This window comes from Lepisma saccharinum, chromosome 25 (assembly GCF_977018435.1).
Source record: "Lepisma saccharinum chromosome 25, izLepSacc3.1, whole genome shotgun sequence".
NCBI classification, from domain to species: Eukaryota; Metazoa; Arthropoda; class Insecta; order Zygentoma; family Lepismatidae; genus Lepisma; species Lepisma saccharinum.
The window spans coordinates 18,535,655-18,562,085 of record NC_139253.1 but is presented as its reverse complement, the minus strand read 5'-3'; the positions used below and the strand labels follow the sequence as shown (position 1 = coordinate 18,562,085).

At 37.6% G+C, this 26,431-nt stretch overlaps 1 protein-coding gene across 1 annotated transcript in view; it reads right to left on the bottom strand.

Annotated features, from left to right (window-relative positions):
• Window positions 1-8,637: 8,637 nt before the first annotated feature.
• Window positions 8,638-26,431, bottom strand: part of LOC145978853 (2-aminoethylphosphonate--pyruvate transaminase-like) — a 64,314-nt gene continuing 46,520 nt past the window's right edge. The window contains exons 8-11 of the mRNA XM_083111737.1: window positions 22,844-23,003; window positions 19,797-19,957; window positions 16,887-17,057; window positions 8,638-14,520 (exon numbers count right to left, since the gene is read on the bottom strand). Of these exons, the coding sequence (XP_082967863.1) occupies window positions 16,909-17,057; window positions 19,797-19,957; window positions 22,844-23,003 (470 nt within the window). The 3' untranslated portion in view covers window positions 8,638-14,520; window positions 16,887-16,908. The remainder of the gene's footprint in view (window positions 14,521-16,886; window positions 17,058-19,796; window positions 19,958-22,843; window positions 23,004-26,431) is intronic.

Genomic DNA, 26,431 nt, shown 5'->3' with positions numbered 1-26,431 from the left:
TGGAACACTACTAGTAGGGCAAAATCACAAAAGTCCCCGCCCCTCCTCGCGGTGCTTCCACCCCCCCGCCCTCCCGAACATCAATTTCGCAGACTCTCAGTTATTGACCTATATCTACGTAACCAATTATCGAAGGCAGGTAATATTTTTTAGTCTTAATCCTCATTTGATGGTATGCAATATATATATATATATATATATATATATATATATATATATATATATATATATTCTGTTTAATGTTTCGATAATGTCGGTGGTTTTGCAGTAATTTAAAAAATAATCTTCAAAAAGTGATTTTTTTTCTAGAAATGTCTGAAGTTTTTGCCTTGTAACTCTTGAACAAATTAAATGACAAGAAATTGTTTCGAATAAAAGTTGTAGCCTAATTTATGAGCTTTAAAACGATATCAGTTTTAATATATTTTAATGAAAGATGCGCCATAAAATGTGTCTCCAAATGGAGGACAGCACCAAAAAAGTGCGTCTTTATCACAGTCCGGCGGTTAAGTCCAGAATCATTGACTTTTCGATAAAAGCATGAGACTTGGTAGAATCAATTGTTATATCACTTAAGACATGTTCAGTCGAGTAGCCAATCGCCATCTGGGTGCTGATGGCCGCCATCTTGAAAAAAGTCCGCCATATTGGATATTTTTGATTTGATATATCTCGGGAACGGTGGCACCTGTCAACTTCAGGATTTTCAGAAATGCTCCAAATAGTGTAAACTTTTATAATATATCAATAAATCTATTTTGGAAAAATAAAAATAGTGGTCTTGTAGAAAAACTCACTATAACTCGGGTTAAAAGTAGGTCCAGTCCCGATTAGCCTATCTATGCATAGAGTGGGCTGCAAAGCAAAAACTCAGCAAATTTTAAGCTTTCACAAGACATGAAAAATCAGATTTTTGCCCTCCAGATTGAAATATGTTGACAAATTTTAGGTTCGATCCCCACCACCAGCAGAAAAATGGTTCATCAGAAGATGAGAGAAGCATGAGGGGGGGGGGGGGGGTCAAACGGGTGGGTGGACCACTGGAAATTGACATCGTTCATTTAAAGATACAAGAAAGCCGAAAGTTTGTTACTCATATTGTTAACAGGAAAAAAAAGTTAATTTAGTTAGTATTCGAACAGAATAATCAAAGTAAAAATGCATTGGATCGAAAGCATTGAGTGAAAAATACAGGAACAATGTTATATTCTACTATTTCATCCAAAGAAGAAATGGTTTCAAAATTCTAATAATTACAGTTGTAGGTGATAGGTCACACAACAAACTTTATGAAAAAAAAAATCCCCCTAACATTTAAAGTAGGGCTGAGCCGATACCGATGCTTGTATACTTTCAATTTATAATGATAATAAAGGATAATTATATATGTGTGCGCGCGCGTGTAATTTTTATTATTATTACATTTTACACGTATGCACTTCTGACGAGGGGCGTTGAATAAATTAACCCACCAAACGATGCTCTCTTCCAACGATGCATCTCAACTTTACAGTATTTTTTTTTAGATAAGTGACAATCGATTAGATGTGTCAAATGTGTGAGAAATATTAAGTGCAGCTAAGAGCGAGGCAATCGTCGTCCCCATCCCCCCCAATGTTGAAAAATGAGATCATGTCTCTTCAACCTCCTCTATAAGGGATCACTCTTCCCAAACTAACATTAAATCATCCGTGAAGAATAATTGGTAATTTACCAGCCCTAGACACAACGTCTAAAACTAACAGTAAAACTGTAATGTGAAACAAATCTTCTCTCTTTTTTGTCCTTATCAAAACGAATAAAAATTAGTAAATGAAATTTAAGGAGAGAATGAAAACTTACCAGTCTCTTGCTTCTATATCAGGCGATCGACTTCAGTAAAGTGATATTCCGACGTGACTTCGCTTTCCATATAATATACGGGTCCTCCGTTCAGCCTTGAGCGCCTTACCGGCGGCACGCTTAACGGCCGCCCGGACGCCAACTCCCGTCAAATCGCGTGCGATATCTCCGCTATGAAAGCCGCTAGCTTCGAAATGATTTCACGTTCTCAGAATTATAGTTACAATTACATTCGAAATAAGCACGTTAATTGTCACGGGGGATGTTGGAAATGTTTTCCTCGTGCATCCACTCGTTTTTGGCACGGTTTTAGGAAATTTGTGGGCTGATCCCGGAGATTTGTTTTAAATTTTATGCAATAATAGGCTAACGATTTGCCATAAAATGCCTTTCCTTGGCCAGATAATGTAGGTGTTTGTTTAAAAATCGTCTCGTGACATTTGAGTGGTATTGATTGATTGAGTTGGTGTTTTAAGTCCGCTTTATGCACAGAAGGCTAATCGGGACTGGACCTACAGTTTAAAGTGGGATCCGAACCACTGTACCTTCACTGTGTATGGAACCCGGTATCCCTTGATCACAAGGCGACGATGTTACCACTACACCATCGAGGAGCAGCGTAGAGGTAACGTTGTCGCCTTGTAATCAAGGGGTCCCATGTTCGATACCTGGTGGAGGCACATGGCACAGTGGTTCGGATCCCACTTTAAAAACTGTAGGTCCAGTCCCGATTAGCCTTATTGTGCATAAAGTGGACTTAAAACAACATATCAATCAATCAATCAAAAACCATCGAGGAGGCACAAAAGTTGTAAAAGAAAGAATGCATTGGCGTCCCGTGAAATTATTTGCGCCTTATTAAATCAATATTGATTACAGCCTGCAAAAAAAATTGGATCCAAAAATTTTCTTGCTCGCGTCATTGTTGTCTGTAATGCATTGTAAATTACCAGAACCACTATGTGCCTTAGTGAGTGGTATTCATGTTTCACAGGTATAGTGTTCTTTTGCGACTGTTTTAGTCACAAGTGCTTCTTTCGCAGATAACAGCATTTTCAGTGTCTAATCCATGAAAATAATGAAAAATGTTCAGCACGTTTAGTTTGATTTGATTTCATTTATTTTACTTTGCGTTTTGTGCCACTTTTTGCTAATTTGCGAAGATGAACATGAGTGATATGATGAAATTGATGAATGAACACTCAAAAACATCCATGCCCAGGCCAGGAATCGAACCTGGGACTCCTGACGTCGTAGGGCGATGTGCAGAACGATTAGTACCTATTTATTCTTATTTGCCTGCTTATTTTGCGAGTTTTAGTGCCTATCAATCCTCATCCTGTTTATAAGCCCTTATTTAACTCCATTACATTGGTAATAGTGATGACCGTGGATGGTGTAAATTATATAGGACACTGAAAAGTCTCGTATAAAAATTATGTAACATTTTGAAAACAGTTAGTAATTAAACTTGCGAGAATTCTTTCAGTCTTTAATGATGAAAACTTTTCTTAATCGCAGAGACTTTATTTCTTATATATATATATACAGAAGGTCGTTCGGGATCTCTGAGGACAATGTTGGAAGGGTGATAAGTTCATGAAAACCCATGTCGCCACCAACGTTCATGCTCAATTGGAAAACCAGCATTCCGCGCTAGAGCCCGACAACGTAATTTCCATTGCAACAGACTTTTCCGAAGAGTTATCATGTCCAACTTTTCCCACTCCTCCAGACAGGCTTTCCAGAGGCCATTGAAAGTGTGTGGACGTCTCTTTCCTAAGGCCCGTTTTAGGAGTCCAAATGCACAGAAGTCCATGGGTGACCCATCTGGCGCCTTGACCGGAATGTCGCTGTAAGGAATTGCACGGATGCCAGTTTCCACCTCCATTCGCTGGAAGAACAGACGAGTCGAACGGGAGGTATGGTTGGATGCTTTATCTTGGTGCACCCAGACCTGGCTTCTGGCCTTCCCATACAGTGCCGGGATATCTATGTTATAAATGGGTGTTAAAAACGTCATCCTGATAGTACGTGGAGTTCACCTTCACATTATTAGCTACACGGCGAATTGCTAGCTTGCCATTATAGCAGTATCCAGCGATGATCATGAAACCCCGTGGAAAACTTTCCTGGCATTCTCGATACAATGTTTCATAATTGTTTTTGTCGCGAAGGGGGTAGTAAATCGCACGGGGTTTGTGACAGTCACTAAGGTAGACATATGCTTCGTCTAATGTCACCACATTTTTCCATCTCTCCCCTGCAAGATAGGTCTCATAGAGCTTTCTAGCGTTCGTGCGACGTTCTGCAATGTGACGAGGCAACAGCTTGTGAACTCGCCGCTTATGCCGCATTTCTAGTTGCAGGTCCTTGATTATGGTGTTTACTGTTGACACAGACATTCCCAACTTACGTGCGATACTCCTTGGGGGGGGGGGGGGGCAGGGTTACCACCTGACACAAGGGCCTTCACTTTTCTCACTATGTCCGGTGTACGACTCGTAGCTGCTCGTGGATTTGCCTGTTTCTTCCCCTGTGGAATTAGGCCCAGTCGGCCTTTGCCTTTTTTGTTCAATACCGCACCGATCCCGTTCTTCGATATCACAAAACCACGCTTCTTGCACATTCCTTTGATTGCCGAATAGCTATATTTAGCATCGGAAAGGGCTGTTATGTAGCCCTCCCAGTATGGTTCAATTTTCTTCGGCGTCGTCGTAGGTAAATGGCACAACACTCTGCACACGCGTTCTCGGTACTGACGTGACTCAGCATGCACCGTTTGGACGGACTGACGTTCATAACAGCACCGCCAGCGGCTTTCAAAATCGTCACCAGAGATCCCGAACAAGCTTCTGTATATACATAACAGGCAATTATTGTTGGGGTTCGAGCCCCACAGGCTCATTTAAATTGACGCCACTGGCACTGTCCCCTATTTTTGTTTCACTAAACTACAATAATTTCTTTATGCTGGGATTACTTCTGGCTTCATGACAATACTGGCGTCGAAAGCGTAGGGACGGGAGGGCACGCCCCTAAATAATTAAGAGAAAATATTTTGGAAGGTGGCAGATCGGACTCTCAGAGATGCCAACTTTTAAAATTAAATTTAGAAAAGACTAGATATCCTTTTTTCGAAACGAGTTCAACAATGGACGATAGGTCCCATTTCTGCTCGAAAAGGAGAGATGGTCACAATTTTTTATCAAAATGTGATAAAAGAATAGTTTATTTTCAAATAAAATTACATTTAGAAACATAGGCTAGATATCCTTATTCAAAATGATTTCACAACGGAAGTAAGGTTCCATTGTTCCCTGTAAATGGAACCTTGCTTCGTTAGAGAAGAATATTCAATCCTAGATCAAGTACCCCACCACTAACATTCCCCATAATTCATTTACATAAACTTAACCGACTCTCGTTCTCAATTTGTTCACAAGGTTTCGCACGGTATTTCTGTGTGGAACAGGCACACCTGGGAATTCTGTTGAAAATCATCTAGGAACATCCCTTCCAAGAATTTGTAATCAGATACGAATCGTACATAAAAACGTTTCGTTGTATTGATTGATTGAGTTGGTGTTTTAAGTCCACTTAAAGGCTAATCGGGACTGGACCCACAGCTTAAAGTGGTATCCAAACCAGTATGTGCCTCTACCTAGAATCGAACCCGGGACCCTTTGATTACAAGGTGCCATCGGGGAGGCCCTACATTTTGTTGTAATGTGTGCGTGTGTGTCATTATTAAAACTATAGCAAAACACAAAATAACACTTGGAACACTATACGCTTAATAATCAAGAAAATCGCAAGAACACTTGTAACATGTACCCACTTTCAAAATACGACTGAACTGAGATCGCTACTAAAATGGAATAAGGTTAAGAAAGAAATCCACACGTTATGCTCAAAGCCATGTGTTTCAGTTGGCACTCTGGCGCCAGGAGCTGTTAGGAAATTTAAGTTCCCTTTTAGCGTGTCTTGCTACCAAAGCTACGCGAAATTTCCTAACATGCAAAAAACGAGTGGATGCACGAAGACAACATTTCCAACATCCCCCCTGACAATTAACATGTTTACTTTGAATGTAATTGTAACTATAATTCTGAGAACTTGAAATCATTTCGAAGCTAGCGACTTTCACAGCGGAGATATCGCACGCGATTTGACAGGAGTTTGCCTCCGGCCGGGCTTTAAGCGTGCCACTGTCAAGGCGCTCAAGGCTGAACGAAAATGATTTCTAAAAAAAATAAATGCAAAGTTATATTGCTTGGCGTGGAAGGAAGGGCCTCCCCCATGACGCAGTGGTAGCACCTTGTAATCAAGGGGTCCCGGGTTCGATACCCGGTGGAGGCACAAGTGGTTCGGATCCCACTTTAAACTGTAGGTCCAGTCCCGATTAGCCTTACTGTGCATAAAATGGACTTAAAACAGCAACTCAAGCAAGCGTGAAAGGATATCCAAACACATCACTACACTTTCCAGAAAGTAAGTGCCATCAACTGTCGTTCAAAGAAAATTGTCGCGTTCCCTGTGCCGCCAAAACACGCCTGTTGAAACCCAGTTATCCAGGTCCGGACAAACAAAAGTCTAAAGTTGGAGAGGAAAAGGGGATTAGCCAAGGTATTTGAATTTACAGGAATATACTACGTTTGTACTATGTCTGAGACACGTCCACCACTCACGTGGGCGATGACTGTTTTGACCGTGGGAGGTGTCTAAAGAGAGAGATGTCCACACTACATCAGGTGCCTCTTTAGCTACCGGAACCTCATTGGGATTATTGTTACACGAGACCGCATCTGTAGGAACAAAGCTCGTTAGACTTCGAAGGAACTCCTACGGGGATAATTTCACGTTACCCTTGATTTGCAAGATACTTGACCGCGAGTCTTATCTGCGTAAGGATCTTTGTGTCACGTATTTGCTGTTCACGGAAACTTGAGTACAGGTTCACTTAACAAATGCACAACTATTTTTTTTTTTCAAAACCAAAGGTAAGTTTGAAAAGATGAACGAACCTTTGAAAGGGAACTTACTTTCATTTTGGCTACGTTTCTAGAGACTCAAAAACAATGGTACGACCAGTATCGGAGCAAAAATATCAACCAATACCCATGGTATCGGCCAATACCGATACATCGACTCAGCCCTAATTTAAAACCTTTTCTTGAACGAGACGTGCAAAAGTCAATATCAAAATCCATTTTGGATACTAAATGCATACAATGCAAAAGAAATCATGGAAAATAGTTGTGCTGGTATTCACTCATTTGGTGGATCGAGTCTCCCCATTCATATAATAATAATATTATTATTATTTCGAAAATTTATTTTTGCTAGCGTATAATATTTATTATTGTATAATAACATTTATAACCATGATAATAATACTTATTATTTTTCTACTATTCAACTTTTATCATTTGCCGGTTTTGGTAAATTCACAACACAAGAAACAAAAGTGAACACTCACTTCAACCATCCATTCTTCCCACACAAATGGAAACTGTTCTGAAAAATACCGAAACTAACAGAAAACTGATACCAACCTCCTCGTAAAAATTATTGTTCACGAAAGAGTAAAAGAACTCGCTTGAAGCTTAAAATTAAATTAAGCTTCGGAATCACAGGTAGAGTTCCATTGCTTTCTTCACATCCAAGTTTTATCCAAAAACCATCAGTTAATTGAATTTGTTTGTATGGAAACTCACAATAAATATCGTGTAAATTATTTGGTAGTTGTCAACACTGGCATTGTAATTTGAGTCAAATGTGGTGGACAGCAGTCAGATGTTCTGCAAATTGCAATGTCCCCTAGTGAAGGGGACACTATGATTGTCTTAACCCCTGAATTTCAACATTATTTGCACATTTTACAAATCGTGGAACTTAAAAATTTGTCTACATGGAATTTGGAACAGTAATAATGAATTTCAATAATTCTGTATTTATAATAAAGCAAATGTTTATCTTAGAGATCATGTTAATACTTACATGCTTTCTGCTGGGCTCGGCTATTTTCCAGAAGCCGAAAAGCAGAGCTTTAGTTTGTGGGTTCGGGACCATACCTTCACCAGCATTTCACCCTTCGTCATGACTCCTCATGACCCTTGGTTTCCCATGCAGGGCGGCCACAAGCAGAGAGTCTGCTGCTTGCAAATGAGCTGCTAAGGGAGTTTGCGGCCGTAAAATATCGCAAAATGAAGTGCAATAGAAACTAAATAAGGCAATCAACATCAAGAACATTAAAGAAATAACATTTTAATAGTGCAAACAATGTGCTTGCAATGCTTGAACTGAGATATATCATGAAAAATACATTAATGCTTTTTACGCACATTAGGAAAAAAGAAAAATTTGAAGTATGCTACTTATACTGCATTACACATAGTTTCTTCTTTCTTCCAGTGATTACAAATGCACAGCAATGCATTTCATCATTTCTTATTGATGATAGCAGATTCAATAGTTTACAATCACTGGTGTATGCAGAGGTGGGGGTCATGGAACTACAGCCCCCTTCTAAATTTTGAGAATTTCAAAATTTTCAAACAAAAGCAGTGAAGAACAGTAGAGGAAAAAGCAAAGCGATAAATGCAAAAGCCCCCTAAATTGCCATTTTTTACAGTAGAAAGTTTCAAAAATATGAAATACCCCCCCCCCCAAAGCAACTATACTTTACAATTCCAGCCCCTCCCGAAAAAAAATCCTGCGTACGCCAGTGTTTGCAATAGATAATTGCTTACTTCAACACACACCAAAAAAAAAAAACCTTTCTCACATATTAAATATTTATTTAGCAATGTCAACATGTGATTAAAAGATTTATCAAACTTTAATACTCTTTAAATACAATTCATCTTTAAACTATACAATACATATTTTCAATAAGTCTTGAAAATATTATATTTAAAATTAGTAGAAAATTCAGTGTTTTGCATCTTCTCAATGTTTCTACATTATTAGTTACTTAGTAACAGGCTGTTCTGTTAACGTAACTTTAACCTGACTAGCTTACAAATCATGTCACCACATCAAAATTATTTTAACAAGAACACACTTCATGATTAAACTCAGTTCCCAGTGAAACCTGTCACATTTCACAACCATATAATATGAATACAGGAATTCTTAGTGAAATAAGTATTATTATGATACTTATAAATAGAAAAGAACTGCGAGATTTTTTTGTTAGCCAAGTGTGGCCAACTGGCCATGTTTCAGGAGGTCACACATTCAATTCCCAGTAGGAAATGTAATCCCCTTACCTTTTTCACCTTGGTAGATTGTTAAAGAGGATAATCTTAATAAAAGGTTTCTACTTTTGATTTATAAACTGCAAATTATCATGGATGGCATTAAGCCCACTTTATGTACAGAAAGCTGATTACACGTTTGTTACACTATGAACAACAGAGGCGAGGCATCCGGTCATCGGGAGATGCGGCGATGACCAAGCAAAAGAATAAAAATATTGCATTTTATATATTTTGGAGAAGCAGTAAAAATAATAAGTCAGAATACTCGCATATTTGTGTGAAATAAGCCAAGCAACAGCATGAAACAGCTCGACATACGCACGCCAGAGATTCGCTAATCTTAGCAAATTGCAATGAGGCTCCAGTACTACCCCTCGCGCCGAACCCTCTCGCCAAGTTTCCTATTGAAGGCAATGGTGTTCGTTGGCCCAGCTCATCGCAGAATGGTGCGAATCTCTCTGGTCTCTGCCGGTGCCGAGAACAGCCAAATGCTTCCGAACAGGCAGGCAGGTCCAACGATCTGTACTTTCCCCCACTCATGAAGGTCTGGGTCATAACAAGCCCTTTTTTCAGCCCCCATCCCCATGTTTACAACCACGTCAGGGTTTGTCTGGAGTCATCAAGATTTTTCCGAGTGTCCAGTGGCGTGCTCAAGGAGGGGCGGTGAGGATCATAATTGAGCTTAGGCTCAATATTATTTGAAAAAAGAAGTAAGAAAAGGCAGGAAAAGATGGCAAAATGAGGATTTCAGGAATGACTACTAAAAAGTACACGTAAACCCTCCTCTCTTCGAAAATCCTGGCCACATCACTTGAATGTCTGCTATTTCCATTGGTTAAGAGCAAAAGCACACATTGAACGATATGAATCTGCTTTTCATTATCAAAACAACAATTGGAGGCGAACCATACAGGTTCTTCATACCTTTAAACGCGACAATTGAGGTGTTTGCATTTCAGTTTCCATCATATTTAATAATTCTCGTCGTATGGGATAGAATTATGTGTCTTTTGTAGTTGTAAGGTCTGTGGTATGAGCTTTTACAATGAATTGGCAATGACCTTGCCATTTGTCGCAGAGAAATATTGTGCCCCCCCCCCCCCCCCATTTCCATTGAAAGATCCACCCTGATGTTTGGCAAATCTTGCGATGACTACGTAAAAATGTCACGCTTCGCCACTGACTGTCAAGAACAGATTTTGTTTGTGACAAAATAAGTAACTTTCCTTTAGATTCCACTGTTTTTCCTTTCTTAATTGAATCGATGGTTATTATTTTTTGGCACAATACTGACAAGATCCATTTACATTGTAGCTTCCTGTTATGTTACATGAACATAAATTATGGAACAACTGATGTATAAGGAGCAATCAAATGAAACTACCTGCCCAAATATTGCAAAAATGTGGTACATCAGACATACTTTCTTTTTGTGGTAGAAAGCCACAAGTATATGTGATATCTCCAGGGAAGGATGCCGGCGCATGCATTCAATGTCAGCAGCTAGGTAGCATGCACGAACTCATCAGATGTTATCCTAACTCACACTTGCCACTTTGCAGGGAAGTTTAGTTGCCGTTGCTAATCATCACAATGGAAGAACAGTGAGGTGTGATATACTTCCCGTGTGAGGAAATGCACCATTGGATGATCACTGCTTACGGCACCAAACATGTATCGGCTAACAGTGAAAAAGTGGAGTACCCAGTTTCGTGCTGGATGGAACAGGCTGAAAGACAATGTGCGACCTGGCCACATGATTAATCAAATTCCTGATGAGCAGTCCTCTGTTATTGAAATTCCTACCATAAGGGCAAACCATCAGCATACATGATAATACTGTGACACACTGCTCCTTCCAAGAACAGCAATCAAGAACAAGCTCAGGAAAGGCATCACTCTGTTCCATGATAATGCCTGCCCCCAAATTTCCAGGGTTATGGCAAAATTGCTTGCAGAGTTTGGTTGGGAAGTACTTGATCACCCTGCCTACAGTCTGGATTTGAGCCCTTGGTATTTTCACGTTCAATCTCTTGAAGAAACATCTCAAAGGACTCTGCCTCAGTTCAGTGCTGTGACAGACTGATTTGTTTCTCAGAGCAAGGACTTATTCTACAACAGCATCTTGCAAAATACCATTTATACAGTCAAAGGTGCCTTTTCATTTGAGCGCTTCTTATAAATCAAATTATGGACAGAATTGATAAACAAAGAAGCCACAAATACACAATAATAGTTATGAATAGTTACCCCTTTCATTTAAAAAAAATACAACAACATAACAAGTCATATGACTGTAGAAAACTTCTTACGTCACGTGCCGGCAACATATTTGTTAAAACACTACTCCGTGAAGGAGTCGAAGGCTTGCAAGAACTCCGAAGTGTTTTTTATTGTGCTGTTTGTGTGTTATTTTAGTGTTTTAACAAATAACAAGTCATCTTAATATATTTTGCAACTTACAGTTTAAACCTCAAGGAGAACAATAATCAAGTGGAATAAAATAAAAATAATATGGAGTTTCAGAACTATCTAGTCACGGACACTCCTGTGTTGTAACGATCCTACTGACTTACAATGGGATCATTACAAACCAGAAGTGTCCGTGACTGTACATTATCAATTAGAAGTTAAGTAAACAAAAGAAAATCCACCTTGTACACAAGATGCTAAGTCTGAATTCTCTCAGAAATTAATCAATGCACAAAGAAATAATACAATGAGAGAATCTTGAATTCATTTTGGCTGCAGTGTAGAATTTTAATTATGAACTAAAATTAGGTTACAAAACAATTTGTCCTTATTCAAACTAAAATATGAAATATTTTACTAAATACAGGGTGTCCAAAAATTAAGTATCTATTTTGTAGAATAGAGCATCTAGGAGTAAGATGTATATGGTAGCTCATTGCAGGTACACTTCTCCAAATGTTACCTGACCGCCACCAAAGATTTCATGGTAATTTGGCAACATAGTTCTTGAGCACCAGCACAGTAGCCAACTGTACTACAGGCCCCTCCACTAGGCGACAAACACTGTGGTGAAAGATTTACATTCTTGTTCATAACATGAAGTCAGAAACTATATTCACCTATCATCAATAGAGAACTTGTGATTAGACATGATAAAAATTAGAATAAGAGAAACTGTTGAGAGGTTGGAAACACTACACTCGCTGGTTGTTCACCTGGAGGAAATTGCCATCAAGTTTGAACACAAAGGGACATAATTACAAATAGTTTATTCTAAATAAATACACCACCACCTTGCAAAGTACTCTGCAATGAGCGAAAAATAAATTTTTTTTACTATTTGCAGCGACAATGTGTTAGTCATCTAGAAAAGTGGCAGCTTGTGCAGTCATCAATTCTTGGAATTCTAAACCAAATTAATTATTGGGAACATTCTAAAACAAAACTATTCAACTTAATTCCTAAACTCCATACTCAATGTATCTCAATGCCATACTTACGAAAAGAAAAACATTGGTGAGCATTGGATTTGAACCCGCGATCCTTCATTCCTACGAAAAAGAGAGCGCTGACACCAGAATTCGACCAAATGCTCTACAACATCGCTGACAACAAATGTCTTTAACCGCAATGATGACTGTGCAAGCTGACACTTTTCTATGTGACGAACACATTTTCGCTGTGAATTGTGATAATTTTTAATTTTCGCTCATTGCACAGTACATTGCAAGGCGTTGTTATATTTTCCATAAACTATTTGTAATCATGTTCCTTTGTGTTCAAATGTGACAGCAATTTCCTCCAGGTGAACAACTAGCGAAGGCAGTGTTTCCAACCTCACAACAGTTTCTCTGATTCCAAATTTAACATGCCGAATCACACATATTCTCTAAAATTATTCATCACACTGAAGTTTTTCGTTTGGTTCTCTATTGATATGTTAGGTGAATATAGTTTTTTACTTCATGTTATGAACAAGAATGTAAATCTTACACCACAGTGTTTGTCGCCTAATAGAGGGACCTGTAGTACAGTTGGCTACTCTGCTGGTGCTCAAGAGCTATGTTGACAAATTTACCATTTCTGGACTTTGAAATCTTTCAGGGCAGTCAGGTAACATTTGGAGAAGTGTACATTGTGTATTTTTACCTGTGTACTGCTGAAGTCTGTGCATTGACTTTGTGATAACAGCTATTTTTTTTCTTTACAGCTAAGTGAATCTACATGATGTTCAGCATACCAGAGAGGGTGGCTATTGTGATGTGGAGGCTGCTGGGATCATCCTATGATGACATTCGTATGAAATTTCATCGTAGATTCCATCAAGTTCGACCCATGGACAAAACAATTCACACATTAGTGAACAAGTTTAAGCAATGGAGCCCAGACACGGATGTCCATTGAGCAGAGTCTAAAATCGTTGCAGCATTTGTCAGGGGAATTGCACATTCCACATTTGACGGTGCATAAGGTGGTGTGGTTCATTCTGAAGAAGCAGCCCTGCCACCTGCAGGTTCTGCAGCACCTGCATGAAGAGGACTTAAACAAAGTGTGAGACCATGTGCACAGATTGCTTGCAGCTAATGAAGAACACAACATCCTTGCGCATCTCTTATTCAGCAATGAGCTAACACACCGCCAGTTGGCCATGTTGAATTCCAGTGAGAGACTCCCAAGGTTAATGTGTGGATGGGAATAACATGTGACCAGATTTATGCGATCTTTGAGGAAAACAGGAGCATCGTACCTGCACAGATGGGAAGTGTGTTGTGCTCGTGTTGAAAGAAATGTGCAACGAACATATACGTACTATGAAAAACATTGCAAGTAAAATCACTATTTTAACAAAATCGATACTTAAGTTATGGACACTATTTTGGCATGGTATAATTCAATTCACTATGCCTACGAGTTGTATAAATAAATATAACACCTCTGAATAATGGTTGGCTCAACAATAATAATGGTATGTATTCCACAGAATAGTTGAAAGAATATGGAAAAAATCCTCATATCATACACTTAGCATAAAGTTGCATATAAAAACAAAAATATTTCCGTCTCAACATATATATTTTGATACTTACGTAACTCATTTGTACTGAAACCATTCCCCAAGTACTGTTTTTGAAATTTGATTACTTTAGAATAAAGAGTACAGTGGTGAAAAGAAAAATACTTCCCCCAGACTGGTATTAAAGCCTTATAAGTAAAGTATTTTTTCACCACTGTTCATAATCAATACCAAATGATTCCTGCAGTAAACAATACTCCATTATCATCAAATACTACCAAATTTACATAATACTTGCAAAATAAAGTTACCACACAATTTTGTCATTAAAATTAAAACAAGTAGCAGAATTCTTGCACTGTCCCCATGACTCATATTATCAATATTTATTGTCCAGCCAGAACAGGGGCATTACATGATGTCCTGGAAAAAAAGAGGGAGAAATTATCTACCTATATACGTCTACTGTTCTTTTCCTTACATCATTTTGTTCTATGAAAGCAACTGAAATATTTCAAGCAAGATCTTTTGCCTTGTCTGAAAGATACTTTATTGGTTTTAGCTACGAAAAGTTCCTTATGAATTACATTTTGTTCAGTGGAGGTCCCTCCATGGAACAGGCTGTTTCCTCTTATTTATGGCCCTTTTCATCTATTTAAATTATATATAGTAACATAATAAGAAGGCTTTTTTCTCATATTTGCTTTAAAATTATTATTGTCATATAATGTAAACATGCCTCGTGTATGTCACTTCCGATAATTTGGAATACAAATATATGTTATCTGGTTCATTTCCAATAAGGGATGAATTTATTTGGTCTACTGTATTATATTAAGATGCACATACATTATATTACGTGGTATCTATAAATAGATAATGTCCAGACATTATTAGAATGATTAAATCAAGAAGACTTAGGTGGGCAGGCCATGTGGCACGAATGGAAGAGAAAAGAAGAGTTTACAGGATTCTTGTTGGAAAATCTGATGGCAAGAGACCTGTAGGAAGACCAAGACGAAGATGGAGGGACAACGTTGAGATGGACCTAAAGGAGATTGATAGGGATGGAAAGATCTTGCTCAAGATAGGGACAGCATGTTGCTGCAGCCATGAACTTTTGGGTTCAAGAAGGCTTAGAGAGTTAGTTAGTTATAAATAGGGGCAAGTGCAGGTGGCCTGTTCCCCAGCCTAATTTAGTACCACACGCCACTGACTTTGATCTTAACAGTTTAATTTTATATTAAAAGATAGCATGCATAAATTCACAATTTTCTAATTTATTGTTACGTCTCCGGAATATGTGATCTCTAGTACTGATATTAAAGAAAGAAAAGGAGTTCTATTTGGCCTGCTATTGAACAGAAGCTAGAATTTACACGTGCATTTTATGGAACTGTACTTATTTAACTTCTCTAGAAGTGCTCAAAGCACATGAATGAATAGAAAAAATAGCACGTCAGATGAAAAAAAAATGATTAAGGAAAACGTTGCACTAAACAAGTGTTTTAACTCTGTTCAAGAAATAAAAGTGAGTAACATAATTTACAGACTTTTTAATAGCCTTTATCTAGCTTTATTAGTGACAAATATTGATTTGGTTTATTTTACTCTGCCTTTCTGCCACTTTTGGATAATTGTAAAGATGACATGATGCAACTGCACAAAGAACACCCTGGCTGGGATTTGAACCCGAGAACCCTGGCATCGTAGAGAGCTATGCAAACCACTCCAACATGGAGATCGGCAACTGACAAAGAGTTGCTTGCAACTGCCACATGAGAAGAAATACATACTCAAGAATACTATAGAGGATGTTTTTTCAATGTCAGTACATTTCGGCAGAAGTAAAACAAAGTACACCTCATTCAAAACTGTACCCCATACTCGACTATTTCATCTCCATTGCCTTCACCTTGCATCTATCTGTCTCCTTCATTGTCCATGCCTCTTTTATACATGTGAACTAATCTTTGTATATTTCATTTTCACTACCTTATTCAATTATCAGTTCCCATACAATATGAACCTGTTCCCAGTTTTTCTCTTCTACCTACTTTGTCAGTTATTCTTCCACTTTTTCAACTGCTTCTCAGATAGTTGAAACTTTCCACCCTCTCAACTCTTTTCCAAAACTTATTTTTTATATTCTTCTTCACTTTTTCCCATATTACTAAATTATCAGCATGTGACTTATATATCTTCCTAGCACCCAAAGTGGAAGGGGACGCAAGTGTTCGTAAGCCCTGCAGCAACGGAAATTTATGCGAAGACCTCCCCTCCCAGTTGTCCCATTAACCCAGGAGTATTCCCCTCCCCCAGTAACCCCAAGGCTCAAGCAAACGATTTCTACTTGTTATCTGATCTTCCCTACATTCTGTAAATTGTATCCATCACGCATATGAAGAGTAGTGGGAAAAGTGCACTTTTGTCTATTACTGGCACTGAACCAATCATAGTATCTTATCATAGCTCACCCACATACCATTATATGGGTCCGCATGTAGCCTCAATATACGTTCACATACAGCGGAACTTGGATTTGGTGTTTTTCAGGTGACCAAGCTGAAAAACTTTAAATGCGGGAAAATGTAAAAATCGAGGAAATTTTATAGCATTTTACTATGTTCGGATTATTAAGACTGAATGTATAAAGTGGGAAAATCTAACATCCGGGAATCTAAAATCGGGGTTCCACTGTACTTGTTAAGCATAACAAAAACATTGGTCATAATTTGTTACAAAATTAATATTCTTTATGGTAATTTTACCGACTACAAAACACTCACCATGCAGATATATCAATTTTCTTCACGAGACAGGCACTGGAACACCCATTTCCACTAAAACGCTTTCAATGCACTGCAACAATTTCTTTATATCCTCAGGAAACAAGTTGCCAATGTTCCCTATCCGAAAGCAGTTTGCATTTGTCACTTTCCCTGGATAAATTACTTGTCCTGAAAAGAACATTTGCATATGCACTTTAAGAATTTCATCAAGACAAGCACACAAAAGTGAGACCATGTCAGAAGAATTTGTAAGTAAGAATGGTGTATGATCTAATAATCTAATTTACACCTGTACACAGTAGATAATAAGATTATCAAAATTAACAAATAAATTTTTGCTCTGTGGAACTTTTTATCTCAGTTTCAAGTAAACCAAAGACTAGGGATGTGCCGAAGCCGATTACAGATGTATGAAAATCGGCATCAGAATCGGCAAAAATCCGATATTTAAAACAGTACAGATTATACTAGAGTTTTACCTTCTAAAAAGTTTTATATTCTAGTTTTGTAAGATTTATTGAAAATTTGGTTATGGTTCGTCATTATTATAGAGTTTTTGTAATAAAATTATTGCAAACTCTCATTCAGAGGATCAACCTAACTATAAATCGGAAATAAAACAGTACATTGCTATTGTATTGAAAATTCAAAAATGAGTATTCAAACCCGAAGCCAGTGCTGAGAAAATACTTGGGCATACATGCTGCATCAGTTTTCAGTGATTGAATGTTCACTGTTGCTGAACAGATTTGCGAAAAGAGAAGAAGTAGGTTACTTCCTGAAGTGCTTCCAAATCTCGTATTTCTGAAGTTGAATCTGGCAGAACAGGAATTCATTTTGCATTTCAAAGAACTGCTTGTGTACTAATGTTAGATCTCTAGGTTCACATAACCTTTTGTAGATGCAAATGTACATTTGCATCTCTTGAGAATATATATGTATATACATAATATGATATGCAATAGAAATGTACATAGCAAATCTATTTTTGTCATGCAGAAAATAACATCCCATTTCTGTATAATAATCTTGTGTATCTGAATCAGTTAAATATCGGCATCAGCATCGGTAAATTTTCAGCTTCGTCACATCCCTACCAAAGACCCACAATTGCTGAGCTACCATTTTGATATAATTTTTCGGTTATTGCTGAACCAGCCTCAAGAGACAACATAAAATGTCGTATACATTTGAAGTACACAATTATGGAATGAAAGACTACAAAATATACAGCAGTCTTTATATTATTACACACTAATGTAGAAATGAATTTTTTGTGGTTGTACTTTTTCATTCATTCGATGTTTTGACAAGTGCACACAAAAAGATAAAATTTCATGTCTTGTATCATTAACATTATAAAAAGGTAAATGACTATTGTCAAAACAAATACCTTCGAATTTTCCAAATTTTTGAACCTGCCAAGATTCTTCATCAGGGAGAGAGAATTAAATGCACATGTTTACAAGAAGAATTGTTAAAAATTAAGGCTGAAAGTACTTGACAACCAGGCTTTATGGTAGCCATGTCGTCATTGTCTGCTGATGACACTAACAATTAACCAATGTGCATTTAATTACCTCCCCTTTCCTGATGAAGAACCTGCGGGAGTTCAAAAATTTAGAACATTCAAAGGTCCATGGCTAGACCATTGTTGACACGTTCTTTCCCATTGGACAAAATAAACAGTTCTTGTTATTTTTACACTCTGTAACCTATCATACAATTGATATACTACATAGTTCAATGCTTAGCCTAGATCTGATGACCTCAGGGAATATTGATGCACCTGGGTGTGTATGTCTGGGAACTCAGGTGGTTCCTTGATTTTCCATGATCAAATGCATAAAAAAACCCTGATCTGACACAAATGGCTTTTTTGGACTTTCCACACGATCTGAATATCGACAGTGGTAAGGCACATCATGTTTGGCTCCTGCTGCTGCAACAACTCAAACCTATCACACGCAGGAGACAAACTAGCTACATCTGCGCTCCAAGCAATAAGCGAGGAAACAACAGGAACCGGAAGTCAACCCAAAAGTGAAGCAATGAGTTCCCAAGTGGATGGTGGCAGAGGCGACCGAAATTAATTGAACATTCACAAGTAAGTTTCGCAGAAATAATTTAGTAACTCACTTATGGAATATTATTGTTGTAAAATTTTGTTAAATTGAAATATCAAAAGTGATGTTTTGGCACAAACAGTAAATGTTACACAATAAGTAGCATGCTTGGTAAGAAGTGAAGTATACAGTGGAACCTCGATTTTACGTTTCTCAGGGGACAAAACTGAAAAAAACTTAAAATCGAGGAAAAATTTATAACATTTTGCTTTGTTGGGACCATCAAGATAGCATGTATAATGCGGGAAAATGTAAAATCCGGGAACGTAAAATGGGGTTCTACTGTACTTATTTAAATTTGTCAAAACTTCTTCCATGCTCTGAGAGACATCTGGTAAATGCTATCAAGTCTCATGTTCATATTTTCTTGTGTTTTATAAAAATTGTATTCCGAAGACATACGTTTGTTAAAACTTCATATAAATTCAATATACAACAACAAAAAGTACACTTTTATATTAGTGTTTAACGCTTATGAGTTGTCTTATTATTATTATTATTATTTTAGATTTATGTACATGCATTAATTTTGAGATACTTAAGAGGAACCTTTAAGGTACAGTCATGGACATTTCTGGGTTGTAACAATCTCATTCAAACTCAATGAATACTTACAACCAATATGTGTCCGCGACAACAATACGATAGCATTCATACCTCAAAAGTCCTTGATTTAATACCACATCTATCACTCTTCTATTTCTTAGCATATATGCTAAAACAAAACTAAACTCAACACACGCTTACTGTTTACACGCAAGGCAACTTTACTGGAACTTACCCTGGTCACTCAGTCTTTCATAGAAGTAGTTGAAGTTGAAATTTGGATGTTCTGGATAATAATATGATGTAATGACATAGCTTCGGCAGTCGGCAGGGAGTAGTGTTTTGAACCCTAACATCTTCATTCCTTTTTGCAAAGTGCTGCAGTTCTGTTGGTACCTGAAATTTCAGACAGCACAGCTGTAGCTGGAACCATGACATTCTGATCATATCTTTGTTGTATTTTATATTTTTACAGTAAGCAATAATGATGGTGTCAAGGAAAAGGTTAACATTTAATTAATAAATTAGCTTGCTTGTTAGTATTAATGTCCATAATAACCGAATGAACTTGTACAGTTTTTCAACATTAAATGTTTCTTCTCTTCTGCCATTGTTAGTACAGAAAAAATACACAAAAAGATGCAAGACATGGTATAAAGAAATTTACAAATATGGATGCCCTTCATTAATAGTAATGTTCTTGTATCATACACAGGCAATTTTGAGAGCTTACTGACAATAAATTTAAGACACAGCATATATGAAAAAAAAATCTCCATAGCTGTTAAAAATAAATTAATAAAAATAAAGAGATGGAGTTAATCTATCTGGCAATATGCATATCAGTAACATGAACGTACAGTAAATCTGCAGATAATTTTGTTCAAGCAACTGTTTCTATAAACAGTTTGTCATTTTGTTATATGTTCTATTTTTCGTAAAAAAATCATTTTAAATACACAGTTCCCTTTTTTAAAGCAAAATCCATCATAGACATGATCACATACGTACTTAAGGCAACAAAGGATTCATGTTTTACCCCTAGTAGTAATTTTAAGAAATGTCATTTTAGTGTGATATTAGTTAGATGAAATTTTCTCCATGAAATGTTAATGCACTTTGCATTGCATTTGTATAATATTGATCATCAAGTAAAAGAAAACTTTTGATAGTCAGAACCGAAATAAACAATAAAATGTTATTGCGACCACCTAGTTATTTTACAGCAATGAAATAATATAAAGTTTAGCATGGTGATAAAGATGTAAAGATTGATTGATTTGGTGTTTCAAGTCCACTTTATGCACAGTAAGGTTAATTAGGACTGGACCTACAGTTTAAAGTGGGATCCAAATCACATGTGCCTCCACCGGGTATCAAACCTGGGACCCCTTGATTACAAAGCAACGACGAAAAGTTGTAAACGATGTTAAAAATAAACAAAAATGAAAGGAAGATACACTTTAAAATCTAATATCCTTAATATACCTAAGTCACCTAAGTGGGTGACTGGATTAGATTTTCCTTTAGAAAATTAAATTGTGTCTTTACAAACCACTGGCATATGCATTGTACCTTTTTACTCAAAAATTAAAATAAAATGACACAATTTTACACTAAACCACAGACTATAACTGATACCCTAATGCTTACAACTGCTGATACCAGAAGAGTACTAATGAAATGGCAACTGGTCTCTTGGGACTGCCAGCACAAGACTACAAGTTTCTCATCATTTCTGGAACAACTCTTGATATCTCGATTTACTTTTCTTTCTCATTTATATACGTATGAAGGTAGGACATACTTGGATTCCAATGAAATATGACTATGTAGCTTTGGTGAAAGCTGCTTTGGTAATTAAAAAAAAAAAAAGTAAAGGGCTCCTCTGTGCTTAGCACCATGCCACGAAGGTGTATAGGGGTGTGAGGTAAGACCCCACTTTCTTGATCTGGTCGTGACCGCCTTTACCCCCCCCCCCCCCCAGGGTTTTCCCCAGGTACCCATGTCATTCGATGCTGGGTGGGCACAGGGGCCGCTTCCAACGTTAGAAAAGTTCCCGGATTTGAACCGGCCGGGGATCGAACCTGGGACCTTTAGTACGGTAGTCAGACACGTTACCGACTGAGCCACCGTGGCCACATGGGTTTTTAAAATATGAGGTTACACACAAAAATCATTACTGAATGAGAAATAATGTGTAGGGTTGATATTGGATTTATTCTGGGCAGAATTGCAAGGATTTGCACAAGAACTAAAATGTTGATGTCCGACCTTCATACAAATGCAGTTAGATTTGGTTTGATCTTACCGACTTCCCAAGTAAACATATTCTAGTAAAAATGGAAATTTTCTTCTTCTAATATGCTTGTTTGGAAGGGGGGGGGGAGATCAATATACAGTGGAAGCCCAATTTTACGTCCCCAAGATTTTCCATTATCCCTCACCACACACTCAATCTTGATGTTCCCAACATAGCAAAATGTGATAATTTTTCCCAATGTTATATTTTCTCGGATTGTAAGTTTTTTCAGCTTGCTTGCCAGAAAAAGGTAAAATTGATGTTTCACTGTATTTCAGCATCCACAAAAGCCTTGTCTCCACCCCACTCCCCATACAAACTCTCTACACAGCCCTTGTATGCTGAAAACCTCCCATCTGAAGGTGGTTTACAGGATAAAGGTCGCCCCTGCCATCATCTGCTTTGGAACTCGTTGCTTCAGTGCTGGGCTGGTTTGATTGATTGATTTAGTTTTATTTTACTTCGCGTTTTGTGCCTCTTGGCTAATTTGCGAAGATGGGGATGAGTGATGAAATGATGAAATTGATGAATGGACATTCACAAACAACCAAGCCCGACCGGGATTCGAACCCGGGACCCTTGGCGTCGCAGCGCGATGTGGAGTGCTGGGCTGGCTTCTGGTTCTTGTCGTTTCCATGCATGCACTGGGTTTCAGTTGTTTCAGTAGTGGGAGCCAAATGTGATGCGCCTAACCATTCTCCATGTTCCGATCGTGTGGAAAGTGCATAATTGTGTGTCTCTGATTTTGGTGTCAATTATGCACTTTCCACACGATCGGAACATGGAGAAGGGTCAGGCGCATCACATTTGGCTCCCACTACTGAAACAACTTAAACCCAGCACATGCAGCAGGCGAACTGGCTACACTAGCACTCCTACCGCCACGAAAGGACATGACAAAAATTAGTGACTCGCTTACATCTAATTATCATCAACTGCATCTTTTATTCCCAAAACACTAATAAAAAAATAACAGTTACCTTTTTGCCCTTCCTGCATGTCCCCCTTCCTCCTCAAACTCTTCCAGTGCTTGCCGGAAGGCCAGAAGTGCATGTGTGGGAGGGGTAAATCTGAACTGGCCAGTGGTCTCCAAGCCCTCCAGCTGTTCCACCAGGTCAAGGCTCAAACTACGGCTGTTTCCTACACAGGAAATACAAAAAGAATGCACATATTTCAAATATGTTTGTACTCACTTCCATTTCTTTCTTTTTAATGTTTTCACTAATCAGAACATTGCTTTGATATATTTTTTAATCCAACATATTATTCTTGAACTTTTCTTCTTTCCATTCATATGCTTTGTGCAGTTCTATGAAGTAATATGCTTTTGAAGTAGATAAAAAGTAATACTTCCATAAATGTTCATGGATGTTCTAGCCTTTGTCTGACACCAGGTCATAGAGACTCCTCCTTGTTCTGCTCTTGTAATTTCCTTCACTGGGTGTCAGGACTTAAACAAAATGGAGATCTAGACAGCCTGGTGCCAGAAACTAGAATTTCACATGGTCACTTTACTACTTTTCAAGTACTTAATATACTAGCAAAAATACATGAACAGAAAGAACTAGCTGTTACAAATAATGCCCGAACAATCCACTAACACTGATAAACAATGAAATACTCCTTTAAATAAAACTAAGTGCTCTTTATGTATTCAGATGTGCTGATAACGAATATCGCATCCGTTTTCCTGTATCACCTAAATTTTTTGCAGAACACCCACATTTTATAGTTTATGGTTTCAGGTCTCCGCACCCTGCTCCGCATCCGGCTTAACGTTTGGTTCCTAGCAAATGGATAAGAACCTTTTAGCGACCTTGTGTATTTATGACTGGCACTTAATATTTCGTGGAGGAAACATCTGGCAGTAGAGTGCTTTCCTGTTTCTCTGTTAAAATTTGTTCTTTTGTGGGTTACTCGAGTCTTAACTTCCTTTCCGATAACTTCGCGAGTAGCCGAATTTTATGTTTGTGTATGTTCGTGAAATTGTGAATGTAATATTGTGTATAGTGAAGTGAAGTGTAAGTTGTATTTTAACAAAACGATCAGAGCATTCATAATAGTTTTTTTTTAAAGAAATATATATATTATAACTCAATTAATGAGTTCGCCATGTCACGCAAATGTGTGAATAACCCGAACTTGTTTTGTTATGTTTGCGGGAAATTTACTCCGAAGTCACAGAGAAATACTATTACTCCTATAGTGAAAAAAGCATATGAGTTGTATTTTGGAAGTAAAGTAGACGAGGGAAAAAGCTGGGCACCAGGTAAAATTTGTTGTAATTGTTCGCAAACTTTACGTGGTTGGCTTAATGGCACTCACAAATCAATGCCATTCGGAAACCCTGTAATATGGACAGAACAAAAAGATCATACTACGGATTGTTACTTCTGTTTAACACACATAGTGGGATATAGTTCTAAATCAAAACATTCTATATTTTATCCTGATGTTCCTTCAGCCAAGAAACCAATGAGTCATGATTTTATACCAATTCCTAAGCTTCCTAAAGAATGGACAGTGTATAAAACAGAATCAAGCAGTGCTTCTCCAGATGACGAACCTGGACCCTCATATTCAAACACTGTCACGTGCCAGTTCGGAAGACACAATGAGAAATGCAAGGAAGAAATGTTTCCCGACAGATGGCAGCACGCCATATAAAGAAGAGCCAAGTTCATTGTAGAAACTTGGAGCGGAGAAGAGCGATTATATATATTATAGTAAATGAAAAATACATAAAGGAAGAGTATAAAAATTATAGAAGGAGTGAATGAAATGCTGTATATAGCAAATTAAGATAATTAAGAATATGCTCATATATGAAACAATTAGGAAAGTTAATAAGTGAGCAAATGAATTCAGAAATGTATATCTCTCTCCTTTTTGAATCTCTGATGAGGAGAACATCGTCAGCTTTTGTATTTGTCCGTCCCTCGGTGGCGCTGTGGTCAAATTAGATGCCCCGAAGCACTTACGGTTGCGCTTCTTATAGACACACTGGGCCATAGGCAGCGCTTGCTGTTAGCGATCCTGGGCTATTCCCCTTTTGGTCGTTACATAGGAGGTGGCACTATTGTCAGTTTAGATGCCCCTAATCTTTCTATAAGTATAGCTTGTGAAGCGGGGAAAGTGAGGGCATATATGTAATAAATAAGATTACGCTTTGAAAGGAAAGACAATAAATTAGAAGAAAGAAAAGAAGAATAAGCCTTCTCAAAAATTAGAAAGAAGAAAAGAAGAAGAAGCCTTTTTCCTAAAAAGAAAAGAAGAATAAGCCTTCTCCAAAATTAGAAAGAAGAAAAGAAGAAGAAGCCTTTTTCTAAATAGAAAGAAGTCTTTTCCAAAAATAGAAGAAAAGAAGAAGAAGAAGCCTTTTCCCAAATCAAAGATAGGAAGGAAGAAGAAGCCTTTTCCAGAAATTACGAGAAGAAAGAAGAAGAAGATTTCCTTTCAAGAAGAATATAACCGACGTAAATTTGGAATCAGCATATATTTCAATGTATATACAAGCTTCGCTATATATTTTCTGTATTATGTATAGTTTTCAGAATATAGATCCACATTTAACTATATACTCTTGGCTATAAAACGCTTTCTTATTTGCAATTTTCGAAATAAAGTACCTATCCCCTGAGATTAAGATATCTGTAGCTGTGGTATAAATAACATTTAAGTACGTACCCCAAGGGCGTAGTAACACCGATCCAAATTTTCATGATCCAAATATACCTCACTTTATTTCCCAATCCAAACTAAATGATCTAGTCAGAGACCTCAACCTTTCTAAAGTTCAAGCGGAATTATTAGGTTCTCGTCTCCGAGGGTGGAATTTATTACAAGATGGTGTTAAGGTGTCATATCGGAAACGCCAACAATCACCGACATTTTTTTTTCTGTTAGTAATAAGTTAACTTACTGCAATGATGTAGAAGACCTTCTGCAAGAACTTGGAAGGAGTCACAACCCAAACGAGTGGAGACTATTTTTAGATTCATCTAAGAATAGTTTAAAAGTAGTCTTGTTGCATAATGGGAATATATACCCATCAGTACCCCTTGCCTATTCTTCCAACATGAAGGAAATATATGAAAATATGGATACAATATTAAAAGTGATAAATTATGAAAAATATGGTATGGCAGATATGCAGAGACCTCAAAATGATTGGTATACTGTTAGGCATGCAGTCTGGGTTTACAAAATTTTGTTCCTTTCTTTGCGAATGGGACAGCCATGCAAAAGATAAACATTACAACATTGTGGATTGGCCCATACGAAAAAACTTAATTTCTGGAGAGAAGAGTGTTAGGAATCACCCTCTACTTGAGAAAGACAAGATTTTGTTACCACCGTTGCATATAAAGTTAGGGCGGATGAAAAATTTTGTTAAGGCTTTGGATAAACACTGTGAGGGTTTTGGGTACTTGAGAAAAACAATTCCTAAACTCAGTGATAGTAAGTTAAAAGAAGGCATATTTATTGGCCCGCAAATCCGTGAGATCATTCATGATGACAACTTTGTGGAATTGCTAACAGTAAAAGAGAAATGCGCATGGTTAGCT